Source organism: Neofelis nebulosa, chromosome 15 (assembly GCF_028018385.1).
Source record: "Neofelis nebulosa isolate mNeoNeb1 chromosome 15, mNeoNeb1.pri, whole genome shotgun sequence".
NCBI lineage: Eukaryota > Metazoa > Chordata > Mammalia > Carnivora > Felidae > Neofelis > Neofelis nebulosa.
Window position 1 is genome coordinate 69,372,900 of NC_080796.1, and position 25,881 is coordinate 69,398,780.

At 52.6% G+C, this 25,881-nt stretch overlaps 1 protein-coding gene across 9 annotated transcripts in view; it reads right to left on the reverse strand.

Moving 5' to 3' along the window:
- Positions 1-25,881, reverse strand: part of LOC131496055 (carboxyl-terminal PDZ ligand of neuronal nitric oxide synthase protein) — a 285,001-nt gene that overhangs the window by 20,463 nt on the left and 238,657 nt on the right. For all 9 annotated transcript variants that reach the window (XM_058701210.1, XM_058701203.1, XM_058701202.1 and 6 more), the window contains 4 exons: positions 21,750-21,858; positions 12,681-12,822; positions 5,684-5,850; positions 3,869-4,048 (listed from right to left, as the gene is read on the reverse strand). In XM_058701210.1, the coding sequence (XP_058557193.1) occupies positions 3,869-4,048; positions 5,684-5,850; positions 12,681-12,822; positions 21,750-21,858 (598 nt within the window). The remainder of the gene's footprint in view (positions 1-3,868; positions 4,049-5,683; positions 5,851-12,680; positions 12,823-21,749; positions 21,859-25,881) is intronic.

Here is a 25,881-nt window from a genome sequence, read left to right on the forward strand (position 1 = left end):
TGGACTCCAGCTCCTCCGTGAGAAGTGGGGGCAGGGCCAGGCTGAAGTTAGGGAGCAGGCACATGGAAATGGCGTGGAGAGAACCACAGCAATTTGCCCCCCCCCCCACAACCGGACGCACCGGCGGAGGCAGGTGACGCTGTCTCAGCATGCATAAGGCAGGGACTGGGCAGTGCACCCGGGGTGCTGGGGACTGGCAGAAGCCACGACGACAAAAGCTCAGTCTAGGGCCTAGAGGTGGGGTGTGGAGGGTTTTCTGTGCGGCTCCTGCATCGACAGCGTACACGATCGCGAAGCAGAAGTAACCAGTCACGGGTTTCAGAATAAGCACCAGGGGCAGCGGGTAGAGGAGAAATCTTTAAATAGCGACAGTGCACTCACAAGCTAGGCCAGGAGCTGGCAAAGTGTGGAGGACTCCGGCCTACTTAACTACTGCCAGTCAGCCGAGGTGCCCAGGCCGATTCTGGAGCTCTAGCGGCCCAGCTCATGGCCATGCAGGTGCCAGCGATGTCCCAGCTCTGGTTTGGGGCTTGGCTATGCTCTCATTCACACCCTTGAACTTCTGGCCCAACTGAAAGGAGAGGAAGCTAGTGCAGCCAGGCAAGCCTCATGCTGGGTGGGGAAAGCGGTCAGAGGGGCTTATTCACACACTGAAGTCTAAGCTAGAAACGCTTAAGAGCTGGTTGAACAACTCCTTTGCCCCTGTACCTCTAAGGCCAGGGCAGGCTCCCCTAGAGAGGCTCTGAACCAATTAGGGAGAGGCTGGGAGAGATCTTAAGGTCTTAGAACAAATCAGAACACTGTTAAGGAGATCCAAGCCCGGTCCCAGGACAACAGCAGAATGGAGTAGCCTGTGAAGAGTACATGGGGAGGGGGGCATGCATACAGGATGCCACAAGGGACCCCAAGAGTGAACCTGTTTGCAAGGAACTCTGCCTGGACCCTTAGCTCAACCCAGAAGTCACATAGGAGGACTTGGATGCTTCCAGAGAGAAAGAAACTGTGTTCCTACCTGAAGTGCTGAGGTCATGGTATTCTTGCCCCCTGGAATTTTGGGGATTGTGGCAGGTTGTTTTTTTTTTTAATGTTTGTTTATTTATTTGGAGAGAGAGAAAGAGAGTGAGAGCAGGGTAGAGGCGGAGAGGGAGAGGGAGAATCCTAAGCAGGCTCCATGCTGTCAGCACAGAGCCTGAGGCAGGGTTTGAACCCACGAACCGTTAAGATCACGACCTGAGCTGAAATCGAGAGTCAGACGCTTAACCGACTGAACTACCCAGGCCCCCCCTTTTTTTTCTTTAATTTTTTTTTTAACGTTGGTCTGCCCTATTTTAAATGCATGAAAGATGTCAAGAAGGCCTATTGATCCACTTCTATCTCCTACACAATGGTTTTCACCCAAAGACATGGAAACTAATACAAAGCCCATTCTTTCTAGAATGGGAGAAAGAGGAACGTGCAGAAGAACTTGTAACAGAAGGAGGGTTTAGGGCCCAGTCGGCTGGAGGACACAGGATCTGAAAGCCTCGGCTGCGACACCACACCTCTTCTGCGTTCCCAGGCAGCAGAGGCGGAGAGATGGACGTCCAAGAAGCTATCTCTGACCTCAAGTTCCCCGTCCGGCTGAAGACGCTGCAGGTCTCCGGCCCTACCCGTCACCTCGCCAGGACCCGTGCCCGACGCTGGCCAATCAGCCACGTCACTGCGGGAACCAAGGGTCGGGCAGGACACCGCCAGCCACAGTCCACAGACTGTGAGTCAGAGCCCGTGGGAGTGGCATGAAGTGCACCCAAACACCACACTCTTCCCTTCCCTGAGATCCACTGTCTTCTAGGAGAGAGACCATTAAAACAGGGCAGTGCTGCCCCACTGAGGCAGATGCCTGATTCCCTACCGGAAAACCACTTTGAGGGTTTCATGCTGCTTGTGGCAAAGCCACGACCAGTTCCAGGTCTTGTGGCTTTGCAGACTGAAGGCTTCCCCAGACCGACACAACAATCTTCTTGTTGTGTAGGCTGTACGTTTGTGTCTAGGTTCCCTTTAGCGTGTAGCAGTGACTTCAAATTCAAATGACTCGCTGGTAATATCTATCATGAATATGCATCAAGCCCTTTCTTAGATAAATAATAATTACTCGGCAATTGATATGCTGCAAGAGAAAAGTATTATGGGTTGGAGAGTGGATTTGTATTCAAGGGGAAACTTCCGGAAATGATGTGAGTCGTGGAATGGCCCTGTGCTGGAGCACTGAGGCTTTGTGATCCTGTCACAACGGGGAGGAGGGGACGCTAGGGACTGCCACACCGCCATTAAGGAGACGAGATGAATTCTGTTATTTGACAAAGAGTAATGATTCCCCGCCCCCCCACCCCCACCCCTCCCAAGTATAAGAAGCCATTAATGACGTGCCTTCGTTTTCTTGCTGTTCTGGAAACACCTGCAAATGCTCCTACCATTAGCACACATCCTTTTGTTCCACCGTCAGAATTTTTTAAAGGCTCCAATCACCTAGGAGCCATGGCACACTGATCCTACTCTCTCCAACCTGGCTGCAAAAGTCCTCCGAGAGGCTACGTCTCAGGACGTCTCAGGACGTCTCAGGACCCGTCCTTGTGAGACTGTGTTGAGAGAACTAAGTCTTTTCCAGAACTAAGTCGTCGCAGATCCCGCTCTGGTTAGGCGGCCGGTGCTTTCTAAAGGTGTGCATGTGGGAGAGCACAGCTCTGACTGGGCCACCCCTCCACCCCAAGGGTCGTGAGAAGAATAAGCAGGAGAAACAACCGGGATCAGGGAGTGCTCCCCAGAGAAGTCTGCTCCCTGCCGTTCCAGAACGCAGAAAGCCTCAGAGGTCAGCCTAGTCACACAGATCGAGAATGCCAGTGCGTGGAGCTGCCTGGCCAGATGGCACACCACTCCCCTGCTCGGGAGGCCCCACCCTCCTCATTGCCCTTATCCACGACCCCCTCCCCACCCCACCCAAGAGCCTGACCCATCCCTCAGTCTCAGAATTCAGCCTATGAATGGTATGAGCCTATGAAGGTCAGACTCACAAGTCCCAAAGCAGATGTGGATTAGGATCCCCTCCAGATGTGGATTAGAATCCCCTCTGCGGAAAGCAAGCAGAAGGAATCCCTGCCGGAAGCAGCGAGGGAAACCAGCTCGGTCCTCCTCTGCAAGGCCATGGCCTGACAAGCCTTTGGGGCTCAAAGAGCACTTCGCTCCTGAGATCGAAGCCAATTCTCACGTAGCTCACATACAGCACCTAACATCCTGTAAGTTAGATCCCATTGGGACCAATTCCAAGGCCAGTACAAGATCAAATCCTGCCGGGAAGAGGCAGAGCACTGACGGAGGTGTGGGGATTTGAATGGACGAGGCAGTTAGGATGCCAGTAGGGGGCGGGGTGGGGGTCTTTGCAAGGGTGTTTGGTGCAAATTCGTCCTTGAAGCTCTTTTAAGACTGGTTGCACAAGGTCACAGCTGTCCTGACTCCAAAGGCGTCCCTTCCCACCCGAACACCAGGAAAACGAGGCAGGAAGGGGAGGGGGGCTCTGTGTGCACCTCCTTCCTCGGTGAGCTCAGGTCCTTATCCAACAACGTCCAGCCAAGCCAGCCAAGCCCAGCTCAGAGCGGGGGGGGGGGGGGGGGGGGGGGTGGGGTACGCGGGAAACCAGAACGTTCCCTCCTAGCCCAACCGCATCCCCCTCGCCCCCCTTCCCCAACAAGCAATGACCCAACAGCGTGAGCGATCCCTTACGGCTCCCTAGGCTGTACACCTGCCCCTCGCCCCCCCCCCCCCCCCCCCCGCCAGGGAAGGCGCGTCAAGCCCATGAGAGTGGAGCCTGAGGGGGAGGGGGGAGGCGGAGGAGGACCTGGGCCACAGCCACTTGTGTCTGCTGCTGCTGCTGCTGGAGGAGCTGCTGGAGGAGCTGCATCTGGTGGTGGGAGGACAGCGGCGTCCCCGGGCCCAGGCCTGGGGGCTGCGAGGGGCAGGAGGGGAGGAGCATCCTGGGCGAGGCGGCCAGCACGGGCTCCTGGGGGTGGGGAGAAGCCTGGAGAGGGAAGAGAGCACAGGGCAGTGACCGCTCTTACACAGACGGCACGGGCACGGGTGGAGGGGGATGCGGTGTCCCCAGCAGCCGTGCGGACGGGGCCCCGGGAGGAGGTGGTGTGGCGGCCGGGGCCACCTGCCAGGACACCCTGCCTGGACCCTCAGTGGCTGACCCCCTGCGATGGAGGCAGACGGCGGGCACCTGCCTCTCGCACCATATCCAGCGATACCACACCCGGACTTTGGGGCGCCCACCTCTGGCCACCCACCACCCCACTACGGGACCCGGAAGGGGGCAGTTCCACCTGCACTCCGATGGGTCCTCGGGGTTCCCTCCTCCAGGGCTGCCCCCGGGGCCCCGAGGCTTGAGGGAGGCTAGTTCAGCAGGGTGTGCCTCGCGGGGAGGGCCAGGCTGAACGGCGTCCTTGTGCCCTCCCTCCTGTCTCCCTCTGGGCAGGTGGGAACTGTCACGAAGATGGCTTATGGGATCCATAAATCAACTAACTGCTGGGAGAGCCATTTCGTTTCCGGGAGGTCTGCTGCTGGTCCCTCTGCAGACGTGCAGGAGAAAGGCACCCAGTGACAGACAGCTCTTGCCGCTTGCGGGGAACAAATGTCACCAGGAAAGCATCAGGTGATGACTTGGGACCATCCCACCCTCCAGACCAGACAGGTTTCTCCCTCCTCCTGATGAGCTGCCCCACAGCCTGCACCGGAAAAGGCCGACACACGGCAGGAAGGAGAGGCGGCCGTGACACGGGGAATCTAGGGGGAGCCCCCTCTCTTCGCATTGTCCCTCCGGGTTTTCTGCTGTGTCTTCGGGTTGGAATGTGCTCTCAAGTTATCACTTTCTCAGTCTGGATTCTTTTGTAAAAAAATTCTTTTTCTAAGTTTGAGAGACAGAGCAGAGGAGGGGCAGAGAGAGAGGGAGAGAGAGACTCTCTCCCCCGATGTGGGGCTCGAACTCATGAACCACGAGATCATGACCTGAGCCGAAACCAAGAGTCGGCCAGTCAACCGACTGAGCCACCCGGACGCCCCTCTCGGTCTGGATTCTATCGGGATCCTCTCGGGAGCCCTGCCATCTCAGCTGTAGGACGTGAGGTTGGAGTTGATGATGCCTCAGGTGGTCTCGCAGTTTCCGGCCCCCAAAGGGCGCACTGCCAGCCTCTGTGGCATCAGCAGGAGGCAGCACCAAAGTGCACAGTCGCTGGCCGCAGGCAGAGGGAGCCTGGACGAACTCCGCTCCAGCAGCTAAGCCCCAAGGGATCGGTCCTGGTGCTCGAGGCTTAGCTCTGCACAGGTATCAGGCTGCCATGAGGAGCCACTGAGGGCAGGACTTCCAGGGAGAAGGGGACTCAGGACAGAGGGGACCCTGGAGGGTGGCGCACGTCAAGGGTAACTCCCGTGGTGTCCTGACACACAGCAGGGTCGAGCGCCGGCCCACCGGGCCCATCTGCAGGAGCCGGGCCCCCGCAGAGGAGACGAAAGCTGCTCCGCTTGGTCGTGTGCACCGCACTCGGAAGCTAACCCAGCGGGTACAGGAGGGGACTCTGACGGTGGCCGAGGCCGCAGCACATTTTGCTCCAGGAGGCAGCATGCGTGCAGACGGTGTGACGGGTCACGTCCTGCCTACCTTGGGGTCTGCGTGGGAACCTCCTTCCTTCCCTACGGCGTCAAGGTCGGTCACACCTCGGCTGAATTCCAGGACATCGTTCCCCTGGAGCGGGGTCTCTACTGCGTCGATGTCCGTCTCCTCTGCGGTGGCCGTGGAGGCCCTCTCGGCTCCAGTGAGCTGGCGGCCTGCGGGGATGACAGAGAGGGAGGGAAGGGAAGGGCACCACCGAGGCCAGGGTCCTCCCCTTCCCGGCACTTCACCTTCAGGTCTCTCATGCCTAGAGAGGCCACCGGCTCCCTGACGTCTCCACCCACCCTTCACGCCCAATTCTCCCTCTTGGCTGAGAAAACAGCTGGTTTTCACGATCGCTGACTGTGGCTGATGGGCGGAGGCCAGTACAGTAACTGATCTGTAAGCACCGGGAGGGGAAGCTGGGGTGGATGGAACGCCATGCCTGTGAGCACATCGGGTAAGGCAAGATCTAGAGGGTGGACCCACAGCTAACGATCTTCCTCAGGTCCTAACAGACAAGAGGGGGATCTGGTATTTGCCACTTTCCTGGGACCCAGAAGCTGAAAGGACAAGAAATGATATTTAAAAACAAAACAAAACAAAACAAAACAAAACAAAAAACAAAACCTTCTAGCAAACTGGGAGACAGGAGATTGGGCTGTGTGGATTCCCACCTGCGGAAGGGTGAGAGGACTGGACCTGGAAGTGGAGAGGAGTGCCACTTTCCGAATTGCTTATTTAAACCACGTCTACTCGATGCAGTGAATTGTAACTAGAAGCCGCAGGACATATGCTGGTTTCATTTGTTCAATGAGCATTCATTAAGCACCTGTATGTGACAGAAATCCACCGGGCATAAGAATAAATAAGCCAAAGCTGTGTCTTCCAGGCTTCGCCAGCCTGACGGAGGAGACAGACACACAGCACGGATGCAGCAGGGGGCCGTGTCCCCTCTGATCCGGGGTGCAGGGCAACAGAGGACGGACAGCTAACTCAGGCAGGGGTTAGAGCAGCCTGTCCAGAGGGCACAACACCACCTGGAGAAGTGCCAGCTAAGGCAGGTGAGGAAGCAGGCGCGGGATGGGGAGGCAGGGGCAAAGATACAGGCGATATTCACTGCAAATGGCTCTGTAGGGAGGGACCCAACCAGGAAGACTGCGGATCCCATCTCGAAGGACTGGAAGCAGGTGAGCAATACCAAAGGGTTTCGTTCTTTCGAGTTTCACCCTAGAGATGATGTGGAGGACGGATCTAGAAGGGGCAAGATGAAAAGCAATACCCCGGGTGAGAAACGGGAGGGCTTATGCTAGCCGTAGCAGACAAGAGGGGAACAGATGTCAAAGATTTTCAGGGGGGGCAGAAATCACAGGATGTGGGGACAAACTGGTGGCAGAGAGAGAGAGAGAGTGGGAGGTGGGAGGAAGGAGGGAAGGAGAGAGGAATATGCAAGGACGTTTTGAAATTTCTGATTTAGGTGATCCGGTAGGGGCTGGCGTCCTATAGGGAAAATTCAGGAGGAGCGGGGCTGTGGGTAAGAGGATGCATTGAGTTTTAAACCCGCTGGAATCACAAGGTCTGTGACAGCCAAGTGGAGATACCCCTCAGCTATTGGGTACGTAAGTGGAGAGTTCAGGAGAACGGCCTGGCCTGGCCTGGAAATAAACATCAGTTGAAACCAGTGAAGTCAGAAAAGGGCGCCGGGAACCAGGAGAAGCACAAAGGATGTTGGAAAGCAAGTCGCAGATAAAGAAAGGTTGTGTGTGCGTGTATACAGGGTGGTGCCCCCCAGGGAAGGCGAGTGCTCGTTCCCTGTGATGAACCCTGCACAGAGAGGCTGGTTCAGTTTGCTAGCTGGGGGCCCTTCAGTGACCTTGACCGGGGTCTCCGGAAAGGCCAGCAGGCAAGGCAACCAACTGGAGGTTGAAGGAGTAACAGCGAGGGTGGGGGACTAGGAAGAAGACACGAGAGTGCAGATAAGTCTGGCAAAGAGCGGAGCTCTGAAGGGAAGGAAAGGAAAGAGATAAGGCTGGGGGGTGGGGGCGGTGATGCAGGGGCAAGGCTGGGGGGAGCAATGCAGGGGCTAGGCTGGCGGGGGGAAGTGATACAGGGGCAAGGAAGACTGGATTTGGTTTTGTTTTGGAGAAAGGCTTGATCTTGTCTGTCTGCAGGTGGGGAGGAAGTCAACATAGCAAAAGACTCAGGTGACCCCCCAGGAGGGGCAGAAGTGGTGGCTTGGGCTCAGGAAGAGGCAGGTGAAGGGTAATCCTGGACTGGGGGACACTGGCCACAAGGCACAAGCTGGGGACAAGCAGCCTGGCAGAGCCGGGTGACCCCAGAAATGTAACTCTGGAAGGCGGTTTCAGGGGCTAAATGGATAGGTGCTGCTGAATCAATGCAGAACTTTTCACATGTCAATTATACGATAATAAAACGCTTTAAAAAAAGAACAAGGGGTTATCAGCTCAGGCGCAAAGTGCTGGAAATGCCCACTTTTTGTCTTTTTTCTTTTTGGCCTCAAAACTGCAATAGTAATAGCTTAAAATCAAATAGCACTTACTAGGGCACCTGGGTGGCTCAGTTGGTTATGTGCCTGGCTCTTGGTTTCGGCTCAGGTCATGATCTCACGGGAGATCGAGCCCTGTGCAGGGCTCCAAGCTACCACGGCAGAGCCTGCTTGAGATTTTCTCCCTTTCTCTCTCTCTCCCTGCCTCTCCCTCCCTCTCTCTCAAAATAAATGAACATTTAAAAAAAAATAGTACTTGGTACATTCCAGGTATAATTTAAGGGTTTTACCTGTATAAATCATTTGTCCTTACAACCGTCCTAAGAGGCAGACAGTGACAGGTAAACTGAGGCACCGAGCTGGAAAGGCTGCAGCTGGGGCTCAAAGCCTGCCAGTCTGGCTCCAGGCCTGGTGCTTAAAACCAGTGCCACCCTGCTTCCCAACTGGCCGGCTGCTTCCACCTGCAAAGCCCCCCACCCCGCTTCCCTGCATTTACATGCTCTCAGATGATCTCGTTTATCTGTCACGTGCTTGCACCACCTCCCCCGCCCCCCCCCCCCCCAACTTTGAAAGCGAGCTCCTCGCCATCAGGGACCCTTTTTTTTTTGTTCACAGCCTACCCAGAATCAAGCCTGGCACATCAGGGGAACTAGATAAACATCTGTTGAAGGAAGGAGGAAACTAAAGCCAAGGAGAAACAAAGGATCAGGCAGTGGTTGCCAGGGACGGAGGGGTAGGTGAGGCGGGAGAGCAGAAGGGTGAGGTGAGCAGCGTGCTCGGGGGTCCTGATGGAGCAGGAGGCCCAGGAGATGCAGGTGTAACAGGTATCCCAGCCCGTTGCTCGCTGTCTAGATGACGAGTGTTCTTTTTCAGAAGCTCTATTCCTCCTAAGGGTTCCAAGCCCTTCCCTGCACTGGATTGCTGCCGTGGGAGGATGACGCCTCCAAGGGAACGGGAGCTCTCCCAGGAAACCCTCTGCGGGAGTCAAAGAAACCGCACCAGAGCAGAATGGGAGCAGCGGCCCCACCTGGCTCTGAGCCCCGGGGACCCGGCCTACAGCAGCTGCTGCCAAAAGATACCCAGGATACACCTCCCCGGGGGTCGGGAACAGTGGAAAGAATGAGGGAGGCAAGAAAGGCAGGCAGGGAGGGCATGGGAGAGGCGAGGTGGCTCCAGTGGAAAGATAAACTGTGCATTAAGTGACAAGTCCCTCACATGGGAGACTCCTATCAACAAAACAAAAATGCACACAAACAGCTACCGATCAAGAGTTCTAGTCCGGTGCTGCAAGGTGCTTCGTTAACAGAGACAAATCCTAACGCGGTAGATAAATGCTTCCGGGGGAAGCACTTACGGAAAGAAGAAACGTGTATCCTAGTGGTCTGTAGGCCGTAAGCAAGCAAGCAAGCAAGCAAGCAAGCGGGGGCCGTAAAAAGGAAGTGACTATGGGGCTGGGCGGTAAGCAGCTTTCCTTGAGGAAGAAATGTTTCCCATCCCAGATCTGTGCCATCCCACACACTAATATTACTCAAAGGAGGCTCAGCTGCATGCTGCAAACACTGTGATCAGAGGGCGCCCTGATTAATCCTTTAACTCAGACCTATGGGACTTGAGAGGTCCCCTGGCTACTTCCCACACTACAGAGAGGGGCTGGGTCATGTATTTCAGAGTCTGAGCTGCAAATCAGCTAATAAGTAATATGCACTTAGAGTGCAGTACAGTTTACCCTTGAACAACGTGGGGGTTAGGGGCTCAGACCACCCCATGCAGTCAAAGATCCATCCATGTGTAACTCTGGCCTCCCCAAACACTTAATGGCCTACTGTTAATAGCCTTATCAGTAACAGTCAATTAATACGTGTTTTGTATGATACAGGTGATACACTATATCCTTTTTTTTTAAGTTCATTTACTTATTTTGAGAAAGAGAGAGCAGGTGCATGTGCATTCTGTGTTTCCGCCTCTCTCTACCCCTCCCCTGCTCATGCCCTGTGTCTGTCTCTCAATAATAAATAAACGTTAAAAAATTTCTTTTAAAAGAAAAACTCAACAAAGTATCTTGGACAGACTCTATCATTTCATAGAGAGCAGACTCATTCTTTCTAAAGTTTTGTTTTGTTTTTTTTTAACATGTTTATTTTTGAGAGAGACAGAGAGAGAGAGAGAGAGAGAGAGAGACAGAGTGCGACTCGGGGAGGGGTGGGGACGGAGACACAGAATCCGAAGCAGGCTCCAGGCTCTGAGCGGTCAGCACAGAGCCCAATGTGGGGCTCCAACTCATCAGCCGTGAGATCGCGACCTGAGCTGAAGTCAGACGCTTAACCGACTGAGCCACCCGGGCGTCCCAAGAGCAGACTCATTCTTTTTAATGACTGTGCAATATTCTGCTATTTGTACCATAATTTATTTGAAAAACCCCCGCATGCTGTTTCCAGTTCTTTGCTTATGTAACTTTACATACGCATGTATGGGTTTATCCTTAGGATAAATTCGTAGAGGGGAATCTGGGGGTCAAAGGCATGTGGAGTTTTATTTATTTTTTTTTTTTTTAATTTTTTTTTTTTTCAATGTTTTTTATTTATTTTTGGGACAGAGAGACACAGAGCATGAACGGGGGAGGGGCAGAGAGAGAGGGAGACACAGAATTGGAAACAGGCTCCAGGCTCCGAGCTGTCAGCACAGAGCCCGACGCGGGGCTCGAACTCACAGACGCGAGATCGTGACCTGGCTGAAGTCGGCCGCTTAACCGACTGCGCCACCCAGGCGCCCCATGTGGAGTTTTAAACTTAATGATTTCTGTATTTTTTTCTGTAGGGCTTCTATTTCTATGGTGCACTGTGTTAGCGTGCGTTTCTGGGTCTATGTCTGAACTTTCCATTCTGACCCCCCGTCAGGGAAGCACTCCTACATCAGTAGCTTTACCTATTAGAGCTTTATGCTTTCATGTCTGCAAAGCCACTCACCTGTCATTACTCATCTTTTCCAGAAATTTTTCTCTTCTTGCCTTTCCGATCTTTCCGTATTTACGTTAAAATAATAATAGCGAACATGGATCTGGTGTTTACTACGGGCCAAACACCAGACTAGGCATTTTTCATGTATCTGCTCACCTAATTGTCACAACAACTGTACGACTCATTGCTCTATCGTTCTTTCTAGTTTCTTCCAAAGCGGAAACAAAGGCCCGGAGAGGTTATGAAGTTGCCCCCAAATCACACAGCCAGGGACAGGTGCAGCCGGAATGAAACTCAAGAGTCTGCTCTCAAGCACTTTGCAGCGTCCCGAACTGGGTGCTTAGCTAACTTGATTTTCATGATTGGTTATCTGTCTACAAAAATAAATAGCTGAACCTTTGGATGCTCCTCTGAACCCTGCCTTATCTGTATCCTGCAAGTTCTGAAGACGACAGCTTTCCAATGTGCCCCTTTTGCCATCGGAAATCTGCACTGTGCTGTTAAATTGAGAGATTCACAGGAGAACTGGCTTTTTTTTTTTTTTTTAATAAAAAGGATGGTTCAGGTTTCCCATCCAAGAACCTTCCACTTGTTTACAACTTCCTTCACGTAAAATGTAGACATTTTATTACAATTATTCGCAGGTATTTTATCTTTTTAAATTGTTATGCTAATGACTTTTTTCTTCTGCTAAGACTTCCAAGTGGTCGTTGCTGGAAAACACAACCCTGAGTTACTGGTTGTACTACCAGACCTCACCTCCTTAAAGGAATTCTCCTGTTTCTAACAGTGATTAGTTTCTTTTCTTGGGTTTTCCACATTAGAAGTTCATATAAACAATACTGACTTTCCGTCTGCTCTTTCCTGATGCTCGTACTTTCCCCACATTTACTGTGAGATGATCAACATGACAGAAGACAACTCTGCCTTCTTCCTCTCGGTGACACTTCAAAATGAGAGATATTGGAATAATGTCCACATGGAACGTCTACAGAACTACAGAATTTAGAAACAGGAAGGAAGTGGGGCACCTGAGTGGCTCAGTCAATTAAGCGTCTGACTTGGGCTCAGGTCACGATCTCATAGTTTGTGGGTTCGAGCCCCACATCGGGCTCTGGGCTGACAGCTGGGAGCCTGGAGCCTGCTTCGGATTCTGTGTCTCCCTCTCTCTGCCCTTCCCCCGCTCACACTCTGTCTCTCCCAAAAATCAATAAACATTAAAAACAATTTTTTAAAAGCCATGAAGGTAATTATAACTTTATCTTCTTTCTAATTTGTTTTATGAAGGTGCTTTTGTACTGAAATTTTCTTTGGGGTTGGATTTGGTAGCATAAAGCAGCTTAAATGCTTCCGTGTTCGATAAACATCTTTGTCTATTATAAAAGCCACACAGGTTCCTTAAAGAAAATGTTGGCTCCAGAGAGAAAGAGAAAAAAAATAAATGTGTTTTTTAAGTGGGTTGACGGTCTGGGGCTTGGTGAAGGAATGCACTGTCCCATGCTGGTGGCCACCCCCTCCCACTGCAGCGACCCGCCCAGGCGCCTACCTGGCTCCCCCGAACTGCTGCTGTCCCTCTCGCCCTCACCGTCCTCCTGGCCGTCTGCGTTCTGGTGTGTGTGCTGCAGGCTTAGCTTGTGGCAGACCTCGAAGGCTTGCCCGACCGTCCGCACGATGCGCATGGCTTGGCTCTGGGAAGGAGAAAGGAAAAGAGCAGGTGAAGGGCGTGGGGACCCTCTGCAAAGGACACAAGAAGGGCCAGGGACAGGAGGGGATGCGCCGGGGGCCACGCGGACAGAAACCCACGAAGTCAGCAAAGGAAGAGACGGAAAAACCTAAGGTTGCTCTGACGCGCCCATGCTCACCAAGAAGGGTGTGGAGATGTTTTTCTTCCTGAAATGGCCCAGGAAGTAGAAACTCACCAGTTCTAGAACAATCAGTCAACTGGAAGGACAGACAGTACTGAGCCCAAGTCCCCCTTCCATGTTTAACAAAAGTGGTCCAGACGCTCCAGCATCCTTCGCCAACCACAACTGAACGTTTGGTGGGTTCGCCACATGAAGAGACACTTGGTTTCTCCAGGTCTCCCTGCTGCTCCTGCAGACCAGGGACTGGGAAGCCACCGTCTAAGCAGCAGAGCCGCGAACCCGGAGTCCAAGTTCCCCTGGGTTGCCAGTGGCCGCCAGCCTAACCCAGGTGAGCCTTCCCAGTCTTGCCGTAAAGACATAGCTCACTTGGGTCTGTTTTTGGCCACTCCTCTTCCTTTCCTTCCCTCCTTCCTTCTCCCCTCCCTCCCTTCCTTTCTTGGGGCAGGGGTGGGGGTGCCGAGGAGCTATTTAACCATATCTTTTAATAGCCCAAGAACAGAATTTGACCCTAGCTCTCGGTATTCCACTGCTTAACTTGGAGAGGAGGACACAGGACAAGGAAGCCTGTTCCCCTACGGTCCTAAGCGACCCACGCAGGCTGTGAGGATGAACCACAGGCAATATTCTCAGGGTCTGGCCTCCAAAGAGGATAGCTGACCGACTGCAGAATCGGTCAGCTTTCATTTTCTTCCCGAGACCGAGTCCGGTGTAAGCTAGGTGGAGTTTAAACGCACAGGCTGGGTGAGCTCAGCTCACTGCTCCTTGCCCCCAGTGCTCCCCAAACATCCCACGGCAGACAGTTTATCTAACTGTGGCTGTCACCCTATGCCTGCATCCGAGATTAATCGCATTTTGGATGGTCTGACTCCAGGACAGCTGTGTCCACCTAGTGAGTCCCACATTCACTAAGTGCCTGTTGCTATAAAAGCTCAGGTTCTCCTAGGAAGGACGGGTTACAAACTCCACCATCCCTGTAAGCCACAGACACTTTCCTTAACTAGCTTTTCAGATGACGTTAAAAGTTGAGGGGCGCCTGGGTGGCTCGGTTGAGCATCTGACTTCGGTTCAGGTCTCGCTCTCACGGTTCGTGAGTCGGAGCCCCACACCGGGCTCACTGCCGTCAGCGCCGACCCCCCTTCGGGTCCTCTGTCCCCCTCTCTCTGTACCTCCCCCAGTCGCACTCTCTCTCTCTCAAAAATAAGTAAACATTAAAAAACGAAAGACGATGTTAAAAGTTGAAAGGTCTTCGAACAAGTGCCCCCAAATCCACAGGAGAAGACAAGGGACGGGGACAGGATTTCTAATCTTCTCTTGGAAAGGAAGCGCTCAGACTTAAATCCAGTAGGTAATGACGTCTCAGAGGCCCCGCATTTCTCAGACGTCGCAAGCTGGGCGCTGGATCACACACTCAGGACTGACATCGGAAGAACCCAGACTATGGCTTCCATCTCTGTCACCTTCATCAAGGACGAACGTGTGGAACACGCCTACCAGTTTCAACCAACCATCGAGAAGCGACAACGGGAGTTGTCAGCGTTGAGTCAGCGATGTCCACAGCCTCTCCTCTACCACGCAGAGGGGTAAGCGTATGACGAACACCTCCCCCAGGGCTTGGCATACGCTAAGCTCTCGAACACAGGTTTTTGTGCCGAAAGGCAACGAGGACAGAAAATAAATAGGAAAGGCTGGGCTTGTTTTTATCGACAACAGAAACATACAGATATTAAGGAGACTGCCTCTTACATACGGACGTAAGCATCAAAGAGGCGAAACCACGCCCTCCCCCACCCAACTCAAGACGGAGGAGAACCCATGGGCCAAACTGTCTCTGGTGGGAGCCACCATGATGGTTTCCACCACGAGGAAATTGCTGGATTCCAGGTCTAGATGTGTACGTTCACCACTAAATGGTTTCCTTTCAGTGTTCGCTTTACTTCGCTCTGACGTAGGTTGTATTTTCACTCACACTAAAAGGATACTGTGGTAGCATGTTCCATGGAGAGCGCTCTGAACTTGAACGTGGAATCAAGCTACGCTGCTACCTGCTTTACGGCAGGAGAGAACTGGCCTCCCCACTCCCCACTGTAGCAGTGGGAGGAGGCTGGATGGCCTCAAATTCTCAGAAATGGCTTTGTGAGTTCAGGGGCCCCCTGACCTTTTAGGCTTGCCTCCCTTCACCAAGTGAAAAGTCTACTTCGAGTAGATTCCTATGTGAGGACCCTGTTGGGGGAAATCACCTGAGCCTGCACCTGGTGGGGCCGTCCCTCCCCTCACTGGGGCCGTCCGCTCTCTGCACAGCCATGCTGGCTCCCGCCTGCTGGGCCTGCCCCACTCGGGGACTGGGCTTCTGGCCTTCTGAGCAAGAAAACCCCTTCTGCCTGCCACCTTGGAGTGCAGGATCCACACGTGCTAAGGCTTAATAGTTAATAAGCCGCGTCTAAGCCCGCAAGGGAGAACTCTCCCCGAAGGCAGCTTTCAAAAGAACCCTTTTCATAGGTCCCCATGGATCAGGAGGAGCTGCTCATGTCTCGTGACCACACACAGGCCTTCGGAAATCAAAGCAGAGTTTTAAAGATGTGAAGGCAGCCAGGTACAAAGCACAACAAACAGGTGGCATGTTGGGAACACAGCCTTGTCCGGCTCCGGGATCTGGCCATCCTCTGGAATTTACCAGATTTTTAAAAACATCACCTACTGGATTATTTCAGTACAAACCCAGTTTAGTTCCACAAGAGCCCCTAAAAGTACTTGGGCACAGGGCTCAAATCTTCCTGTCCAGAAGCCATTTTCCATCAGCAGCCCCGAAGCATTTGTTGGCTTTGAGTCGTCAAGGTTAGGCTGGATATGGTGGCTTTGATGTTTTCTAACCTCAGAGTGGCTCTCAGCTGCAGACGGGGAGTGTGGCAGCTCAGGGGAGTGCCGATTACAGGGAATTTTGTACAACGGGCCTGGAAAGGGAGCAGTCTGAGAACTTTATACCACTTACCCTCACGACGCACGGAAATGCTTCTTTCAACCACCGACTTATTCATGCCGACAAAGCCGCCTTCCTGCCCACCCCCCAGGCCGTCCCTCAATGCAGCACAGATGTCAAGATGTAACCAACGGCCGTCCTAGAGCGTGCCTGCTGTGGGTGCTAAGTACACGCCGGGCGGGTGTTGGTACCGGATATGTTGCAGCAGCGATCTTGAATTAACACCATGCTCCCAGCCACAGTGGGAGGCCCGCCCTGGTAGCTTCAGGAATACAGATATCAAAAGGTTGATCCCTGTACTTCACTGATCCAGGGGAAAAGTCCAGTCAGTCAGGGTTTTATCTGCTGTTCTCATTTTAAGCAACCTTGTCGTGGGCTGGCCCCGTGAATGTTGGGAATCTTCCGAGCGTAACGCACGTGGGAAGAATGGGAAGTATTTGTCTCATTCTGCAGCTGACTTCATAAATCACCGTGGGCGCCGTTTCGAATTCCATTGTCCTGGAAAAAGCTGTATTTCACGATCCCAGGAGACGGAGAGAGGCGTCTTCAGATAAGTAAGGAAAGTGAGGAGAGAATACAAGGTGAAGACGGGGGGTGGCAGTGGCGACAGTAAGAAGAGAAAGAGAAGTGGGGCACGCTTCCTACAAGGAAGGCTCCTTATTCATCTACCCGCTCTGTCTTCTCATCTACTGTCCCTCAGCCCCAACGGGAGCTCTGTCTGCCACGGGCTTCTGAATTCCAGGGGACTGAAGCCCAATAAGTCAGCTCCAGGACAGCTCCTGGGTTTCTAATTCTTCTCATCTACCACAGCAATAACGTACAGCGCCCTTCCCTTGACCTGAACCACCACAGAGTCTCAACAAAAAAACAGAACCGAAGGTCATGTTTCTTTAATGTGCTTTTGTGTGTGTGTGTGTTTGAACCGCAGTAAAAGATTTAAGCTTCTATCTTATCAAATGACTGCAATGTATGGAATTCGCAATGCTGAAGCAAGGAAATATATTTGGACTCCTATACAGAGACAGATCCAAAGGTTACTAAGGCTCTGAGATGGGTTAGGTTACCGTCCAACACGTTATGTAATAGCCTTGATCCTCGAGTTTGATTGAGGCAATGCCTTGGACACGAGAATATTGCTCGCTATGGGGAAAGTTTAGCTTCAAAGTGGGTAGGACTTTCAACATTGACAGGAGATAGGGGATCTTAAAATTTCCAGTAGACCGCTGGCTTCTTCCTTGTACTCTGCTATGAACTTCTTCCATGAACCACAGTACCACGGAGAAAAGAAGGCCGGGTTATAACTTTAGTACTGCCAATAACCACCTGGGTGACCACGAGCAAGTAAATTCACCTTTCCAGGCCCCGATTTCCTCATCCGTCAACAGAGAGGTTTGGACCAGATGAGTGCTGAGATCTGTGATTTCTATATTTTGACTTCCCAACCCCATCTGACCCCAACCCTTAAGATACAAAGCTAGGCTCTTTCTCTAAGGTTAGGACCTGTCTCTCCTTCATATCCTAAACCTGGCCAGGCAAGCGACTTATTCTTTCACATGGGACCGTCATCATCCTTCAAAATCCATTTCAAGCATTCAAGGACGGTGAAACTTCTCGGCTGTGGCCCCTAATCTGACGGGGACAGCATTACAGGAGGAAGTAATTTCTCCTAACGAAACCAATTGAGCTGTGATTCCAGGCAAATGATTTCAAGGAGCTGCCCCGTGAAGACAGCGGGGAGATTCCTGCAGCTCTCGTTAATCACCAACACTTCACACACTCTTGCACTAATAAGTCCAGTCACACTTAATCAGGGCCGACAGCCTCATTCTCCTGGGGCCGGGAAAAAATGACGGCAGGGCAATGTCCTCTCCACAGGAGAGGTCAAGAGACCACGCAAGAGGCAAGAGGTCTTGCAAATGAATACTATCATTATACCCCCCATGTTGGGCAGATGGGCGGGGTGGGGGGGGACGCAGAATGCCGTAGTTTTGGGAAACGTCTCCCCTGGATGCTCTGGGTGAGGAAAAGACCCTCTCTCAGCCTTCCTTTCTAACAGTAGTCTGAATGATGCTGGGATGGTCACCCCATCCACAGACACATTCTAACAATCCTGGCAATCCTTCCCAGTCACACAGAACTTGTTCCTGAAGATCATATCGCTTCACACATGACAACCTGCATTCCTGAGATGCCTTTCAGCTGGCTTGATGGCTGGAGAAGCTCAGGTCCAAAGGCTCATGTTCCTTTTGTGAGTTTCATGTAACAGAGTTCAGCGGCCAAAGCTCTGGGCTGGGAGGCAGGAAGCCCAGTTCTAGTCTCAGTGGCACTGTTGAGCTGTGGGACCCATGGCAACCTACTTCCCCGGACCCTTTCCTTCCTCAATTATGCAAATGGAGTCAATACTGACCAAAGACAGTGAGGGAAGAAGGGAAAATCTAGGTCGGAGTGACTCGGGTCATTCAGAGCGAAGGCTCTTTGTACCCAAGTGACAAGTGCTGTAGGTTCTCATCACAAATAGGTCCTGGGGAACAAGGCTACTCCCTATCACGTGACTTCCTGATGGAAAATAGGAAGTGGGCTCCAGGATCAGACTCTCTGAGTTCAGTTCTACTACTGTGACTTATGTCCCTTAAGCTTCTGTTTTCCCAGAAAAAGTACCTATCTTTACATACCTGCCATAGGAATGAAAGAAGAGAACTCACACAAAGGGTCACAGGCGCAGGGGCCCCTGGGCAGCTCAGTCGGTGGAGCATCCAACTTCGACTCAGGTCGTGATCTCGCGGTTCACATGTTCAAGCCCCACATTGGGCTGTGTGCTGACAGCTCAGAAACTGGGGCCTGCTTCGGATTCTGTGTCTTTCTCTCTCTCTCTCTTCCCCTCCCCATGCTCACGCTCTCTCTCTCTCTCTCTCTCTCAGAAATGAATAAACATTAAAAAAAAAAAAAAAAAAAAAAAAAAAGAGTCACAGGCACATAGCAGGTAACCAAACTAGATGACTTCCCATAAGGCTTGACTTCATAGAAAGCTAGAACCTGGGTAATCCGAGACCTAGATGACTAGCAGCTGGTGGTATGTTACCTTCCTGCAATCTTTTGCTACCTAGCTCGCGAGGAAAGCCCAAGAGGAGAACCACGCTGGCTGTATGCGTGAGCGACCCGTGTGAAGAGCCACAGATACAGAACTGTGGCCGTGTCAGCGGGGAGGCACAGGGGCCTCCACCAGGAAAGCGGAGACACCAGACCCATATTCTCAAACGACAGAAGAGGTGAATCTGCTCCCCTGGGTGAACTATAAGGGAACGGCGACAAGCACACCGGGGGCCTGTCATGGGGAATGGGCCATGGGGAGACACACAGGGGCCATGGCGTGATCTGAACGGCAATCCCCAAAGCCCTGACAGAGCGAGGAGCTCATCTGATGTTTCTACACTGTGATCGACACGAGAGCATCCAGGTCTGCTGGCTGCCAGTCCAGAGATCTCCCTATTGACCCCCAACAATCCAGAAACATCCCTGCAACACATTTCCTCCGGGTATACGGTCTTACCCCCCTCACTTCATAAGTATTCCTATGACTCGCCAATTAAAACTCTTTCCCAAGCTACCTATGGTCTCCCTAGACCAGAAGTGCTTTACAAAACAGCACATCACCATCTCCAGAGGCTACCTGGGATAAATGTGCAAAACCTTGCAGGCACGGTCCCCACCCTCCTCAAGTCTGCTTGCTTTCCTGCACAACTCCCTCCTCCTTACTGGCTGGGAAGCTGGCCCTTCTGCCCATAGTTCGGCAGCAGTGGGGCTCACAGGCCAGGCTGTCTGGAAACCATTCTTTCAGTGACGTGGCTGCAGGCCAGCAAAGGGCCTGAGAATCCACCCTACCCAGAGTTACAGGCTCAGTAGGTGCGGGCAAACGGGACGTGGCATTTTCAGAATGAGCTCCGAGGGCTAGGAGACACGGAAAAAGCGGAAGAGATAGGGAGCCGGGTGGCCACTCCCTGGTCTCTGGATAATAAGAACTTAATTCCGTGCTTTACTTCAAGCTCAAAGTTCCAGTGGGCACTGCTCTCAGACTCAGGTTTTGGCAGAAGGACGGGGCCACCCCACTGTGTTCGCATCGCTATGCTAGCTCTGACAGCAAAGCAAATATAATGACAGCCCTTGCCTAGGTCTTTGGCTCAAAATTCATGCTGTCTGCACGTCTCCCTGCCTCTAGCCGGTGCCTATTCCCGGGACCGCGGGCAAGGCATCTGATCTCTCTGAGCGTCAATTTACTCATCTGCGAAATCGAAGTACCAGTCTTAACTTCTTCGCATAGGTTTTATGAGGATCAGGTAAGCTTAGATATTAAAGCGCTTGGAAAATTATCACGTGCCATGTGTAGCTCTAATAAATTCCAAGGTCCACGCGGTCCAGTCTCTGGACAGAGCTGAAGTCAGATGCACAGTTGAACACTCAAAGTGAATTACATGGGGATTCCAGTCTTTAGTTGCACCTGTCAAAGAACATTACCGTCGATCCGATTCATAAGTCCCGGGAACACATTGCATTTCCCAGACGCCCTGCACCTCAAAGCTGCACAAGAGCCGCTCACCCTCCCAAGCCCTACATGCCTGTCTGCAGCCCTTCCGGCTTTTCTTTCTCTCCCTCACCCTCCTCTTCTTCCTATCAGTTCTTCAACAGGCAGCTCGCCTTAGGCCCATTTACACACTTTCGGCTCAACTGTAACATCTTCTAGAAGGGAAGCCTGGCAACTTGCGCGTTTTCTTTCCACCTTTCCAGTTCTAGCTCTTTCCATCCAAATTCCATGATTTGCATGAAAAAGCCCAGGAACAGGAGGCCAAGGGCACCGCCAATCCTTAGAGGAAGAGGCAAAATCAGCAAAGTAGAATTTTCGAGGTTGAGCCAAGGGAGGGGATGGGACACATGTTAGCAAATCTTGACCCTGCAGAAAAAATAGTTCCCAGGATATTAGACGGATCACATGGAAGAAACATGATTCTATGGCTGAATCAGTTTGAGAAACGCTGGGTTAAACAGAGTTCAAGGGCTTCTCTCGAACTTTAGGGCCTCCCAACAAATTCAAAGAGGATATTTTTAACACGAAACGTTTTGGACGGTAAGTATTTTACAGGAGACATTTTAGGAAACTCTGATTTTGTCTCTCCTCACTTTATAGACAAGGAAGCCGAGACCCACATAACATCTCTCGGGCTTCCAGCAGAGCGGGGACTAAACCCCGGGTTTCCAACACCAGTTTTGTGTGTTAAATTCCTGGAGAAATGACAGGAAAAGCATCTCCCGAATGGCCAAAGCTGCATTTACTCAAGCATCAAGGTTACCACACCAAAATAATTGCCCAGGACAACCAGCTTCGCACAGGAAGTCTAAACTAGATTCCGCATGTCGTGATTTATAGGCCCCCGACCGATACACAGAATTATGGTGAAAAGTCACGTAAATAAACGGCCATGCCTCTTTCCCGCCGCACACCGAGGGGAGCATCACTCCTGGTGCTATCTACCTGTCCCGATCCAGAGCCCTCATCCAATGGTCGAGCTCTTCCCGGCTGTCTCCATGTCAGAGGACAAAACTCAGATAAAACGGAAGGAGAATCTCGTCACGCAGGAGCACTGACGGACTGCTTGGATGGCTCCCCCGTGCTGCGCATGCAAACAGCCACGTCAGTTCTTGCCTCTCAACAGTGGCCAATGGTGGGGGGGCTCCTCTGGTTCCGTCAGAGGAAAACGAAAACAATGACCGATGACTGCTCATTTACCTTCTTCTTGGATTTAAAGACGTTACACCTGAAGATATTGCTGGCACCATCTCGGGCGATATAGCTGAAGATCTTCAGGTCTTGGGAATCATGAGAGACGTAGAAGATCCTACAGAGAGAGCAACAGAAAAACGCACTGCAGGTGGCATTAGGGTCAAACCCCCAACCAGGGGACCTGTGTTCAAGGACACGCTCGCTTCTTCCTACGAGAGCCACGATGCAGGCGGCACTTTCACCAGGACACTGGTGAAACAGTGACACGACACTGGGGGACCTCCACGTCTAGAGGAGCGGGCATGGGGAGGGGACGGACCCCACGCTGTCACCGGGCCGCAAATCTGTGCTGGTAACGTGTGTGCTAGAGGGACAAAAATTGTTGCCGTCCTCATCAGAGCAATCAACCGGCATCTCACCCACGGAAACGGGGGCAAGTTTCCGGATACCTGTTCCCAGTTGTCTCCCAACGAGGAGACTTGGGAGCCGGCAATGTCGGCCACGCCTGCCCAGACGAAGACGCTCAGTCTCGTTACCGTTAAGTCCCTCAGTGGTAGTGACCTCACCCCCACGGCCTCCGTGTGTTCACTCCGCTGTTCCTGCCCCCCAACCAGCATGCACACTGTGGGCCGGGCGCCATCCCAAGCCCAGATACATAAAGGCGGCAGGACGCCCTAAACTCTCCAACCTCGTGTACAGATCTCCACAATGAAACAGAAACCGAGTGCTCTGAGGAAAAACGGGCAGAGTAAGGGACAGAGCGCAGCGGGGGCTGCTGTTTTAGCCAGGGAGGCCGCAGGGCCAGCACGAAGGCATCATGGAGAGCCAGAGGCCTGGGTGTAAGGGAACCACCAGGGCAAATGCGGTGCAGGAAGTGGGAACGGCAAATCCGAAAGCCCAGTGGCATTCAGAAGGTGCTAGAAGTGTTCAGGGAATGGCCAGAGGTCAGTGTGGCTCAAGTGGAGGGATGTGCTGACAGGGTCATCCAAGCAGCCAGAGGCCAGAACATGGCAGGGTGTTGGGTGTGTGTGGGGGGGTGCCCTGAAGGGTGGAGCTTGCTTTCCAGGTGAGGCGAGAAACCACTGGAGGCTTCTGAGCAGAGGACTGACTCCCCGACGCTCTGAACGAAGGATCTCTCTGGGTGCCGGGCACCAGAGGGGAGGCAGAGGGGAAGCTGGGGAAAGTCATAGGCAAGGCCGTGATGGCTGAGGCCACAGCGGGCCTAGACAGGGTGCCACCCGGCCCGCCAGGTCCCAGCGCTGCTGGCATGGGGCAGGGGAGGGAAGCAGACGGGGTACATCAGTGGCACTAGTCTTGGGAGATCCAAGGAGAGGATCGCTCCAGACAAACACTTCCGGGGCCGCATCATTTCCATAAAACACCTCTTCCTCAGTAACAACTCTCATCCAAGGATTTAACAAGTCGATCCGTTCTGGTGTATGTCAGGGCCGAGTACTTGGCAGAAAGAGAACGGGATTTAGAGTCGTACCCTCAACTTCACCACTTATGAGGCAAAAGCCACATAGCCCTCAGAGGCTGTTACCTGTAAAACGGGCCTACTCGTTCTTCATACCTCATGGGCTTACCTGGAAGATGAAATAATGGGCAAAGTGCCTTTGTACTTCTTACTGATACGGTCTCTCAATGGCCTTTTTACTGAGGTTCTCGCCAAGGACTCCAAGAAGCCCGGGAGGGGCGCTCAGAAGAAAAGTGGATACGGAGACGAACAATCCTGGCAAGAGAGCCAAGTTCACCTTGGGGAGCCACTCCTCTGCTCACTGTGCTAGAAGTCCCGTCAGTACATCTCGTGTGTCCACCCAGCGTGAAGGGCACAGACTAGACGTGCCGATGTTTTTTTTTTTTTTTTTTTTAATTTTTTTTTTCAACGTTTTTTATTTATTTTTGGGACAGAGAGAGACAGAGCATGAACAGGGGAGGTGCAGAGAGAGGGAGGCACAGAATCGGAAACAGGCTCCAGGCTCCGAGCCATCAGCCCAGAGCCTGACGCGGGGCTCAAACTCACGGACCGCGAGATCGTGACCTGGCTGAAGTCGGACGCTTAACCGACTGCGCCACCCAGGCGCCCCGACGTGCCGATGTTTAATGCGGCTTCCGAGAAAGAGAGTGGTCAACCGACTACTGTAACTCAGCACTTCCCGCCTGAAACCCAGGCCCACCCCTGGCAATCCTAGAAATCCCCTCTTTTTCTTATTGTTTAAAGTTTTAGTCACTTGAGAGAGAGAGAGTGCACACAAGCTGGAGAGAGGCAGAGAGAGAGAATCCCAAGTAGGCGCCTGTCAGTACAGAGCCCGACGTGGGGCACAATCCCACAAACCGTGAGATCGTGACCTGAGCCAAGACCAAGAGTCAGACGCTTAACCAACTGAGCCAACCGGGTGTCCCCATAGACCTCTCTCTTGAACATCTCAAAGCTCCTCAAATTTATCGTGCCCCCCACTGAATTAATCATCATCCTCGCAATTCTCCCAGCATCGATACTTTCCTTCTCCTAGGAACCATCTTGATGAGGAACACTGGATCCACTCAAGCCAGAAGCCTGCACCACACCCTTGACCCCCTTCCTTGTTCTCTGTTATCTGTTGCTCACGACCAAGTTCTTTGTAGCCCGTCTCCTCAATATGGCTTAGGAACGTATTTCCTTCGTCTCTACGGTACTGCCTTAGTTCACAGATCCTTCTTTCTCACCTGGGTTTTTTAAAAATTTTTTTAATGTTTATTTTTATTTTTGAGAGAGACAGAGACAGAATGCGAGTGGGTTAGGGGCAGAGACAGAGGGAGACACGGAATCCGAAGCAGGCTCCAGGCTGTCAGCACAGAGCCCGACGCGGGGCTCAAACTCACAAGCTTTGAGATCACGGCCTGAGCCGAAGTCGGACGCTCTACCGACTGAGCCAGCCAGGCGCCCCTCACCTGGATTTTTGCAACCCATCTAGTGTCTCTCTCTGCTTCCTAGCTCACCTATGGCCAAACCATTCTCTACACAGCTAGCAAACTGGGATAATCGGAAACACATCTCATTATTTCTAAAAACCACTCAAAGGCTTCCGACTTCCCTCAGAATAGAGTCCGATCCCCTCAGCATGCAGTATCCACCTTCCTGCTCTTCTCTCTCTCCAGAGCCCTGACCTACATAGCCCTCCGGAACTAGTCATGTACACCCACCTGCCGTTGCCACTGCGGTGACACCCTTGGCATCCTTCAAGACTTGGTTCAGAGACACCTTCCTGCCCACCCCGCCCCCCAAATATCATTGGGCTGCTGAACCCTCTTGGGCTCACCGTTACCACAGCACATCTGTTACACGATGCTATTTAGGCTCGAGCTCCTTAAAGGAAAAAGGACTACATCCTGGTGGCGCCTGTGCCAGCATGGCAACTGGCACATAGAAAGTTCCTAATGCCAGCTGAGGAGGGAGAGAGGCATCCATGCTGTCATTAACGAGCACCCACGACGTAGTCTGTCTGGTTATTCGCTCCCCGTCCGCTGGAAGGAAAGTCGGTCGGTTCAGCTGTGTCCTACATAAAACTCCTTCCACTTCTGATTTTTAATTATTACGGAATGCCCTAAGGACAGAGAAGTAGATCTACAGCTGAGAAGGCGATATGAGTGTGGAGAGGCATGCCAACAGGACACAGACGGGGACGGTGGCCAGGAACGGCGGGAAACACAGGTTACCTTTCCCTTGACGGACAAAGCCCCTTTCCAGAAACCGTGAGGACAGCCTATGTGGGGAGGCAGTCTCTGCAGACTGGAGCTCTCTGGAGAGGGTTCTGTGACGTCTGAGTGCAGAAACTTAACGTACCGTTGCAAACAGAACCACCTCTGGCGAACCAAAACGTCAGCTAGTTAGAGCTCAGAAAAGCATCTGCCGACACAATCGAGGGGCACATGCGACCTCATTCGCCACCTAACGCCGCAGGTCCAAAATTCCGGATCTAGAAACATATTCCATGAACTCTTATTTCTCTCCACCTTGGTGTGTGTTGGGGGCCGGGGAGAAGTCTGGGGCAGTTTTGATCCTGCTTCCAAAACGTACCTCCAAAAAAAGTGCTTCTGAAAAAAGTACGTCAATTTTCTCAACTTTCAGTGTAATCGCCAAGGGCAGGATATCAGAGTA